Genomic DNA, 11,344 nt, shown 5'->3' with positions numbered 1-11,344 from the left:
CCATAGTGTTCTTACTGTAACATGGGGATATCTACCACCTGTGCAAAGTGCTCCGTAATCCCTGGGTGAAAGTTATTACCTGTGGGTATCATCACTGACCCCCAGTTCTGGTGTGGACATGGAATGCACAATTCTATGCTTTAGGGGTTAGAGCAATCCCAGCTGCAACTGACCCAAACCACACTGAGGGCATTAGCTGACTATGAACAGTGGAAAGAAGCAGACCAGATCGAAACATCAATTCTGTTCACAAAATATATTTATTGTCGATACAGAGTGAGACATAATTTTCAATACTCGATGACAGTTGGTAGCACAACATGATCATAGGTTACCGACAGAATGTAACAAAAGGCCATTTTACACCTCGCACTCTAAGTATTTAACATTATTCCAGCAGAGAGCATGGCGAGGAAGATGGGGACTTTTTGGTTACATAATCTTAGTAATAAGTTAAGCAAACATTCCTTCAAGTGCATATAAAAAGGAAAAGTTCTTAACAAGCAGCAGTCAACCCAGGCCCTATAGTGTGGAGTAGCAGTTGGCCAGTTCCCACAGTGTCGCCCTGCCCTGGGACACTAAGCATTACGTGCCCCTGGATTTGACTGCATGGAGTCACTGAGGAGATTGTACAACGAAATAGCAGCGTTTGGAGACATTTTCCTCTCCTCTAAGGTCAATGGAAGATATTTTTTCTTTACCTTTTTTCAGTCACCGATAAGTGAGTTTTACGACGACTGAACAGCACTCTCGGATGTATCATTTCTGATGTAATAAGATACAGGTCTTAGCTTTTCAAACGGTCACGCTGATTGAACTGTGATGGCTGCAGCTCTTGAATGGCTCTTCCTGTTCTTCTGTTTATTGGTCTGCTCTGTAAATGGGCTGTCATCTTCTTGGGAAAAACGCTCTGCTGCTGGAATTAGAGTTGATGGCTTTGTGCTTGATTTGGATGTTGCCTTACCCTCCTCTACCAAGCATGCTCTGCTAAGAAAAAAGGGGGAAGCACAGATTTCAACATCTAAAGCTATACTGGATGCTCTCTGAAATGTCAGCAACATCGATACACTGTTTGCACGTTACCTCTACTCAAGGGAAGCTGTTGTAAAGCAAAAGTATCAGCATACGTGCAACCACATAACAAAGTTAGGGGACCAGGAGACAGAATGCATCAGTGCTGTAGACTCAATGAGCAGGACACCAGAAGCACACTGAAAAGCTGGTGGGAAAATGCCTTTGATCCTTCCTAAGAGTAGGGCCTATGGCTGCTAGCCATTTTAGGCCCCCTTTAAAAAAATCTGCCCATACAATAAGGAAAAACTCATCCCCAATGGTCAGTAGGTTAATCCTATTCCTAAGGTCTTTAGGATACTCACCTTTCATCACATTTTAAAAATATAACAAACCAACCCCCCCACCGCCCAATTTCCTGGGGCCTGAGAGGCAGGATCAAAATACCTTGCTAGCTCTGAACATGTCACCCTGACCATGTGCTCCACAGGTCATTTTCCATGCACCATCAGGCCACACAGATGTAACAGCATTGAAGTTTCATGCTGTGTGGCTACCTCAAGTGCTCCATTATCAAGAGTTCACAGGCTGCACTGATGTTCCTTCTAGCCCCACATCAGGGACCTGTCAAGCTCCACCAGCATATCCTGCATCTGGAAGGGAGAGTACAGTAACTCCTCACTTAAAGTTGTCCCAGTTAACATTGTTTCGTTGCTGATCAATGAGGGAACATGCTAGTTTAAAGCTGTGCCATGCTCCCTTATAATGTTGTTTGGCAGCCGCCTTTGTGCACTGCTTGCAGAAACAGCAGCCCATTGGAGCTAGCTGGTGGGGGCTTGGCACCAGGGTAGACTGGCAGCCCCCCATCAGTTCTCCACTCCCCTAAGTTCCTGGTGCAGCAGCCGCCCAGCAGGCTATCAATTACCAGGCAATTCAGCTGTTCTTCCCCACACTGCCATGTGCTGCTCCTGCCCTCGAGCTGCTCCCAGGAGCTTCCTGCTTGCTCGGGGGGGGGGAGGGGGAGGAGGGAGGAGAAAAGAAGGGTGCTAATGTCAGGGTGCCCGCTCCCCCCTCTTCTGCCTCCCATCTCTACACAGCGGGGGAGGAGGGGAGAGACATGACAGGGGTCAGGATGGAGGGAGTTTGCTGGCAGCAGCTGCTGTCTCAACTTGCTGATCTGCTTAAAAAGGGGGTGTACTTAGAGTGAGGTCAGCGTACTAAAAGGGGCAATGTGCATGCATCTCTCTCTCTCTCTCTCTCACACACACACGCGCACACAGTGTGTCTCTCTCTCTCTGCCATGCTGTCTCCCCTCCCTCCATTCGTGCTCCCTTGTCGAGTGTGAGGCTACATTAACAACACTGTGTTAACCCTTGAGGGCTCAGCCGAGTGCTAGTTCATCATTTAGCAATAAGGAATTCCCTGGGAAACATTCCACCCGCTGACTCCATCACCTCAACCAAGCTTCACAATCATCATTTCTGTGTACAGTATTAAAATTGTTTAAAACTTACACTGTGTATATGTGTGCGTGTGTGTGCGCGCGCGCATATAATTATCTATCTAAAAAAATATAGTCTTTTGTCTGGCAAAAAAAATTCCCTGGAACCTACCCCCTCCCCATTAATTCTTATTAGGAAACTGGATTCACTTAACATCATTTTGCTTAAAGTAGCATTTTTCGGGAACATAACTACAGCGTTAAGTAAGGAGTTACTGTACTGTACCAGGCAATGGGCTCCACCATGGATGTAGGGACCCGAATGGATGTGTTACTGGGCTCGCTGAGGATTTCCTATTCCTATGGCCTGTGAGAGAGAAGGCTAGTGGAAACAAAAACATCTACAGGTTCCAAGAGGTAAGGGAGGATAGGTACCTGGCTCAGTAAAGAACATACTAAGTGGGAGTTGGTACTAGACTGGCCAGCAGCATGGTAAAAGCATGGTGGAAGCTATATTTGCTGGAGGGCTGGGAGATTAACCAGAAGGGATCTGTTGCTCCTAGTCCTTGGTGTCCAAAAAAGGTAGCAGTGGTAGGTGAGGAACTGTGAATCTTTTCTTGGAATTGATGGGCCTAATTGAGGCCTGAGCCCCAAATGCACACCTTGAAAAGTTACATGCTCTGGAATGACGGGGGAAAAGCCAGGCTACCGTCATCGGATAGCAATTACTTTAGTAGTTTATGGTGGGACAAGGCAGAGTTTCCATCTCACCAGTGGTGATCTGGGAGTCAAGAGCCCAGGAATTTAGAGATCAGGAGAGAGGAGGTTAACAGATAGGGGCTGTTCTCAAAGTGTGCATGTGTGTAGCAAAATAAAGGGGAAAGCTGTAGGCTGTCTTTATAACTTTAACCACACTCACATGATACATTTACTTAAGCTCAGAAGATAACCTGCAAAGAGCACTTCGGGTGTAAGGAAAAGATTGCACTGAGGAGCAGTTCCTGGGCAGATCTTTGCACCACAAGCATACGTGTGAAACAAAGAGAACTGCCCCAATGATCACAAACATTGATCAAAACACAGATTAAATAAATGAGGACAAAGTAAAACAGGTCAGTTTCACATTCCTTAGCTGCTATTAGAAACAAAGCAGAGTAAACCTTTTATTAGTTAATGAAATATATAATCTCAATCTTTACAGCATCCCCTAAGAGGTTTCCGCAGAACTGACAAAGGCTATTTTAGCTAGAAGGCTCTACTGCAGTGGTTGTATGAAAACTTGCACGTAACTGGTGTTGGTCTGAATATTAACATTGCATAAATTTAACACTGCATAAGTTAACACAGGAAAATCTCAAAGGATCTGGGGAAAAGATCTGCAAGTCACAATTTAAAAATTGTTTCTTTTGCTTAGGATCCTGCTAACACTGAAATCTTGGAGGTGAGGAAAGAAATTGCAGGTATTTGCCCATCCACAGATTTTTGTCTACAGCATTTCATCTCCACACCGAAGGATGTGTTCTATGGCACAGAGAAGGTGGGATTGGTTGGGTGGGAGTACTTTCTATTGCTCACTAATAAACAGCAGGGACCCGTGTAAATTAGGAGCAAAACCTCAGAGGCTGAAAACTGTGGGCCGTCTCCCTCTGTTAAAAAGATCTTAATGGATTGTGCAAATATAGTTGATCTGTTATCCAGGAAAGAGGTTTCAGCCTGATTTCTGAATTACAGCTCAGCCATTGTCATTTATGCTGCCCCGTTTTCTCTTTTGGTTGGTTGCAAATGGCAGCACTGTGCTTTGCCAAGTCTTTACAGTATCAACTTAAATTCTGTAACTATTACCACTGACATTAGAGAATGAGAGAGTTGTTAGATCCTTTCGTCCATCTCCCAGCCAGTGCAGGGCCATTCCCATTTATTTTATGGGTGGCCAGTCTTGTTCCAAATATTACAAAGCAATACGGCTTCCACTGTTTCCCTTGGAAGGCTGCTCCCATTCGTCTCCTCTTAGCCTATATCCTTCTGGCCCTGTACTAAGAGCTGAATGGAATGCTCCAAGTTTGTGGCACCATTGTGAGTGGAGGGACTATCACCAGCCTGCTCTGTGGTCTCATATTCTGCCTGCTATCACCCTTACTTCAGCATTACTGCTTACCCAATTTCTCTCCCTCCAGCCAGAGCGTCTGCAATCAGATTATTCTCCCCAGAAGCAGCAGCAGTTTTGTTAACTTCTGCCTACATTTCTAACTCCTGTACATTCTCTATTGGTCGTAACAGTTAGTCTCACTTTAATAGCATGTGCTGCTTTCACCAGTTTGCCATTTCTTCTCGCTCTTCCAAGTCATTAATGAAGGTGTCAAAGGAGAATGGTCCAAACGGTACTCCCTGAGGCAGATACCTCCCTCAATCTGACTCCCCCGCTTAATAAACTGCCTTTTATTGCTACTCTTCGTTAAAGTCTTTTAGCCAGTTTTCACTCCACCTCTGTTTTCCCAGCCATGCCAAATTTAAGAATTTTTCAATTCAGATTTTGTAGGACAGTATCAAATGCTTCACTAAAATCCAAAGATAACACATTTATTGCAGGGCTTGGTCCAATATGGCTTTATTCTGGCTATGAAGCACCATTAAGGTCCACTCTATGCTACAAACTGGAATCACGATTGTAACTAGGCTGGGGGACAATGTTTTGTAATCAGGCTTTCTGGCAGGGATGTGTTTGTAGTGTAGGTTAGGCTAAGGCTTGATACCATGTTTCAAAGTATTTTCAAACACAGCCTAACGTGGCTGTCGAAATTGGCATCCATGCCTAGCACAGCTACAATTGTACAGGCTGTGTCAGGGTATAGTATGGATGAGTCTACAACCAGAAAATTAGGACCGACTGGTAGCAATGGTGGAGTCCAAAGCGTAGGCGAAGTTCAGGGGGTTTTACTAATGTCTCATCTATATTTGCTCTGCATAAACTAATAACAGGGTGATAAAAATGCTGGTAGTCTAGATTAGTGCTCCCATTGTTACTATCACTGGTAGTACTGCAACAGTGAAAGAAGTTTTTAAAAAATGCAGACGAGGACTTGGCCATAGTGTCTGCTCTTAATGATGGCAATAAGTATCTTCTTCTCTCCCACTATTAAAATAGTATGAAAAATATTAATAATACACTTCTATTTATCAGACCGGCTTCCTAGGACTTCAGGTAAAGATTTACAGATTTAAAGTCAAGATGTCAAATTCCTTAGTATTAGCAGCTCTCCAGGCTTTTCTAAGAAGAGGAGAAAAGACGAGATTGAGACATAAGATTACACAGAGAGAGAAATAAAGAGCATACTGAAGAGAGGGTGAAGTGATTATAAGCATGATAGGAAAGAAAGAGGAGTCAATAAATTCAATTTATGAAAAGCACAGAGAATCCTCTGCCTGAGCACAAGTGCCCAGCTTCCCTACCTGGAAATCGGATTAGTTCACTTATTTGGATTTTAGTGTCTTGGTCTATTCCCCCTAGCAAGTTTTTTTCCCTTTTGTTTTGCTTCTGGTAGCCAACACCAGTTAACTTTTTCATTCCTGAATCCTCTTTCTATTTATCCCCTTTAACACACATTTTCATTTGTTAAACTCTGCTGTGCATTACAATAATATAACAACAATGATTTCATAGTAATTGTACAATTTCAGTAATAAGCTGGTGAAAATAATTACATTTACAGCTGTAACACGTAAAGGATGAGAACTGAAGATCGTTATCACAATATGATTGTTGTTTCTGGCTGCAAATATTTCATATCATAGAAGGCTTCCCCCTAGTCAGGTATATTAAGGAAGTAACTTATATGAATCACCATTCTGGGAGCATGTATGAATGAGAGAATGAGAAAGGGGCTTTAAAAAAACCCAAGTTCTTGTGCAGGAAACATTTACACCCACTCAAGAGGTTTGGCAAAAAATGGACACTTATTTCCCTCCACCCCCTTCTCCTCACCCTGCATCACTATAGGATATGAGCATCTCCCAAACATGAATGAATTCATGCCTGTGAATACCCCTGTGAGGAAGGGACACGTTGTTCACTGTTTATATTAGTTTACAACGGGTTTATAAATGACTTAGAGATGTTAAAAATATGAATAGTAGGTATTCTAGACGATTTAAAGCAAATCAGTAGAAGGCATTATACGGTTATAAGCAATCTATAACTATTGATTAACCACTCACTAAAAGAACTACCACCACCCATATCTATAAACATCCACAACAACATGCTGGAGACCAATATGCTAAGTTCAGATTTCAAAGCAGAAAGGCATCGCATGCTAGTAAGTGAAAATTTGGAAAAATTAAATATATACAGATTAGCAGGGTCTGGCTGATATGCATCCTAAAGGGTAAAGGGTATTTAGCTAAAGAATTTACTGAACTACAGGCAGTTATCTTTGAAGAGACACAGGATTAAGGAGGTTCCAGAAGACCGCAGAAAAAGCCAACTCTTTCAGGCTGGTGAGTGCCCCACTGGAACAAATGCAGTTGCACTTTTGGTGCTCAAGGGAGTGCAAGGAATGTAGTTGTGGTCAATGCCTGCACAGTGGTCCAAAGCTCCTTGCGTTTCCTGACACCTTACATGCCTGAGCAGGGCTCAATCATAATCTGCCCCAAAATAATAAATAAAATGGCATTAGGTTTGGCAAAGAAAAATATAGGCTGGATATCATGAAAAATTTCATTAGCAGTGAGATCTGTTAGACTGTGAATATCAAGGGAAGTATGGAAGTGTGCTTACTGCATTTATAACTGGACAGGAAGAAACTCAAGAGAACATACTGGAGGGACCAGCCCTCCGTTCCTAGAGGAAACAGAAAAGGTGACCTAACTGGTCCTTTCCATTTCAGATCTTTATACTAACTGTCTACTACAGTGAATCATGTTTGGTTGGGACTACTCATTCACAATGAGAAATTCACCACCGCCAAGTGAATTGGGGAGTGTTGCTGAAAACGTAAAAACTTCCATAGCTTAGATTTCTCCCCACCCGCATCAACCCCACCCCCACCCCCGCCACACACACACAGAGCAAACACACTGCAGCTGTTCAGGTGGAGGCCTTTCTTCCAGCACTGCTAATCCAGCAGGGATTCCTATTTCGAAAGGAATACCCTAACTACACGGACAAAGGATTATAAGGATAGAAAGAGAGAAGTTTATTACACGTTGCCGACCTCAGATGGGTCGAGTTGTTTTAGCACAGCAGCACAACGGGGACTGTTTGGCTGGATTGAGATTTCCACAGCAGCAGACCATTAGCAGTACAAATAAAGTTGCCCTGACACAGAGTTACTGCCAAAAGGTCCAAGTGAACTGATATGGTGAAACTCTTGCTGATATTCACTACAGGTATAATTAACTACAGTAAAGGAAACAAGGCTGTGTTATCAGAATCAGCAGAGTTTGCTGAAGTCTGTGCTAACACACTGGAGCAGTCGCTCTGATGTTTTCCTTTCAACTACTGGAGCTCACCAACATTAAAAATTGAGATCAATAGTCTTATTTAAACACATGCTTTATACATACAAAGCTGTGGGGTGTGAGCATTGCTCCCACTGATTTCTTCAAAGACACAGAAATTCACAGATTCTGCAGCCAGAAGGGACCACTGTGAACACTGTGAAGTAAGACCTAAATTCTTTGCTCCTAAATGTATAGCTTTTCATTGTCCATATTTAAAATGCATATTGTTTGCTTGTGCCCAGCTACCAAGAGATCTTCATCATTGTGTATCAGTGACCTGTCCTCTGAGGATGGAGTATGTTTGTTGGTAGTTAAGTTGGAGAAGGCCCCAAACCAAGACTCCAGATCTGAACCATCATGAAATATTGTTATGTTCAGAGAACTGAACCCAAACTTTGAGGCTTGAGCCTATCTCTAATTTAAACATATACTTTTCTCATGTCTAGCCTCTTTCTCCTACTCTGTTCTAATATCGCAATACAACTAAGTGTGATGAGTCAGCTAGTATTACCCAAGTGCTTCAGTTATCAGTATAGCTGCAGGTTTGGTTGGTTGTTAGTGTACATAAAGAGCTGTACTTTTACAAAATAAAATACCCAACTGCTACACTATTATGATGTGCATACATCAAAGACCCCTAAAAACTACACTGTGCAGTTACAAGCCAGATACAAAGAGGAATGTTAAATCGCTGGCTTTTTAAAGGAGTCACGGACTTTTAAAAAAATCTTTATTATATTTTGCAACCATCCATTTAAAAAATCCTTCTGACATAAGTGGCTAGCCAAACTTTTATAGAACATTAGAAGTTTACACTATATGGTAAAATTATAATGCTAGCAAATTAGGTTGCATAAGGATAGGCTAGGCAGGTTACAATGCCACACTCCAGGAGTTGGCCGTACATCAAAAATCAAAACTTCCTACAATCTGACTGGTTCGCTAGCCAGTTTGGGACAGGCATTAACTTGTCACTGAAATGGGTGATGTTATGGATAGAATTTTATGACAAAAATACCACTCAGATGAATCCGTTTATCTTGCAGCTAAAATCGCAGATACGAGGAAACATTTGGTAACTGTAATGCCTATTACACTGTGGAACAATCTCCCAAGGGAAGTTATGGAAACACTTTTGCTTGAGTAATTTAAAATTGGACTCCTCAAAGCGTATGAAAACATACTGTTAGGAACAACCCTGCATTGGCAGGTGAGAAGGATTAATAAGATGATCCAACAGTATTTTCCATCTTATTTCCATAAGCCATTCAGTAGCTGCATTCTTCTACTCACCTGTTTGGCATGATTGACGCAATGAAAGTATTGGCTGGCCAGTGCAGAGCAGCTGAGGGTCTCATGGGAGTTTTGCTGATAACATTGGAGAATCTTACTCTGCAGATCAGCACAGATTGGATGGGACTCATATCGCCTGGGGAAAGAAAAACAGAACAACATTTTACAGTTTCCGTCTGAGAAAGATTTCATGAGGGTTTTATCCAGCCGTTTTGTTAAAAGTAAACCAAATAGTAAAAGGGAAGGAAAATTTTGTAGAGCTAGGAAGGAAAGCTGCTTCTAGACTATACTGTGCTGTTACCTGAATAACAGAAAATACAAGCACAAAAGGGAGCTATAAATTGGACTATTAGGGACCAGAGACCAGCTACATCTTCTAGATCCAGCAGTCAGTTCTAGTTTCTAGAGACACTAACACCCAATTTACTTCACCTGAGCATAGGTCTCTTATTAAAAGGCCCCAAAGCTACTAAACAGGCCTGGTTTCACCTACAATAAGAAAAAGTTACAGAGTGAACCACAAGATAAGTCAAGCCTCACCAATGCACATCTCTATGACATCTTAATAGTGCTGCTGGTCATGCACTGGCTGCGTGTGTAGGACAGGCAGGGAATGCTATCTTCTTGGACTTGGCACACAGAGAACATAAAGGACCCACTGCCGCCACCAGCGGACGGAGATGACCTTTTGCTCAAACGTTATCCTGTTATTTTTAGAGCTGAAGGCTCTAAGTTCTAAGCCCAATTCCCAGGTATGTATGTGATTTAAATAAGAACTTTGTCTGTTTTCTTCACTGTATGGGATTCGTGACACTTGCATCAATCTCTCTCACTAACCCAGTGGTTCCCAAACTTGTTCCGCGGCCTGCGTCGCTTCCAGCAGCTCCCATTGGCCTGAAGCAGCGAACCGCAGCCATCGGGAGCCACGATTGGCCGAACCTGCAGACGCGGCAGGTACACAAACCAGCCCGGCCCGCCAGGGGCTTTCCCTGCACAAGCGGCGGAACAAGTTTGGGAACCACTGTGCTAACCCAATGTGCCCCATATAACCTCTTTTGGGCAAGTATCTTGTCATCTTGCATTTATCCATGAAGTGCTATCCAGGCCTATCGTGCTGCAGAATTAACAAATAATTCCTGAGCTCTAAGCACGGCTCACCCTCTGACACCCTCTGTAAACCTGGGCAAGTCAAACTGCCACTATTTTCCCATCTGTAAAATGGGGGTAGAATGCATGCCTACCTCAAAGCTAAGGATGTTTGCAAGGTGCTTTCAAGATGAAAAGTGCTAAGTATTATTAGACTGACTGGCTACCTCTGTGTGTTAATTGTAAAAAAGGGCATTTCTATGGCATTCATCACTATAGCATGAGGGCCAAACGATGTTTTTTTAAACCCAGTATTAACAAAGTGCTTTTTTATTGACTATAAATAATAAACACAGCTTTAAAAATGATATGGTTCTTCTACTTTGAAGACTAATATTCCTTTGATGTGCATATATAGCATACTTAACTCATCTTCCAGTTAGTCCTTCAAGGAACCTGAAACTGGCTGCTCAAATATACATTCCACATTACATTCTTTTCAGTTCAATAAGGTAATAAAAATAAAAATAAAAAAGACTCATCAAGCCAGAGTATCCTCAGATGAATATTTTGCTCTTTATTTGCTGATTGGCCTAGCCAGCTCTATACTGTACTAGAGTATGAAAGTAAACTGCTATGCACAATACTGTTCCTTAGGGACATTTGCTTCTTGGCAGCCTCTCAAGATGTAGTACCAAAAAAAGGAATGTTAAATCTCCTTGATTTTACAGTATATGCCCATATAAAACATCTTTCTTACTCTCTTCATTCAGTACCTTACATCTCCATGAAACACCTAAAACAGAATTTAAATCCAGTCCCATGTGCTTACATTCTTTATGATCTGAGCATTCAGACTTCTGTGGATTCTTATGGATGAGGATTTTCCCTTAATCCCCTCTCTGCTGATACTAGCAAGCGTTTTAGAGGCTGTTGTACATCAAAATGTATGACCATAGAATGTTGTACACTGACTGATTAGAATGAGGTCTTTGGCTGTATCAATATCAAATA

At 42.3% G+C, this 11,344-nt stretch overlaps 1 protein-coding gene across 2 annotated transcripts in view; it reads right to left on the bottom strand.

Annotated features, from left to right (window-relative positions):
• Positions 1-241: 241 nt before the first annotated feature.
• CHCHD3 (coiled-coil-helix-coiled-coil-helix domain containing 3) overlaps positions 242-11,344 on the bottom strand; it is a 281,390-nt gene continuing 270,287 nt past the window's right edge. The window contains exons 7-8 of one of the 2 annotated variants that reach the window (XM_050937018.1): positions 9,245-9,380; positions 242-987 (exon numbers count right to left, since the gene is read on the bottom strand). In XM_050937018.1, coding sequence (XP_050792975.1) covers positions 961-987; positions 9,245-9,380 — 163 coding nt within the window. In that variant the 3' untranslated portion in view covers positions 242-960. The remainder of the gene's footprint in view (positions 988-9,244; positions 9,381-11,344) is intronic. The other variant, XM_050937019.1, reaches the window with a different exon arrangement.

This window comes from Gopherus flavomarginatus, chromosome 1, assembly GCF_025201925.1.
Source record: "Gopherus flavomarginatus isolate rGopFla2 chromosome 1, rGopFla2.mat.asm, whole genome shotgun sequence".
Classification (NCBI taxonomy): Eukaryota; Metazoa; Chordata; order Testudines; family Testudinidae; genus Gopherus; species Gopherus flavomarginatus.
The sequence above is the reverse complement of the archived record's forward strand: the minus strand, read 5'-3'. Positions and strand labels throughout refer to the sequence as shown.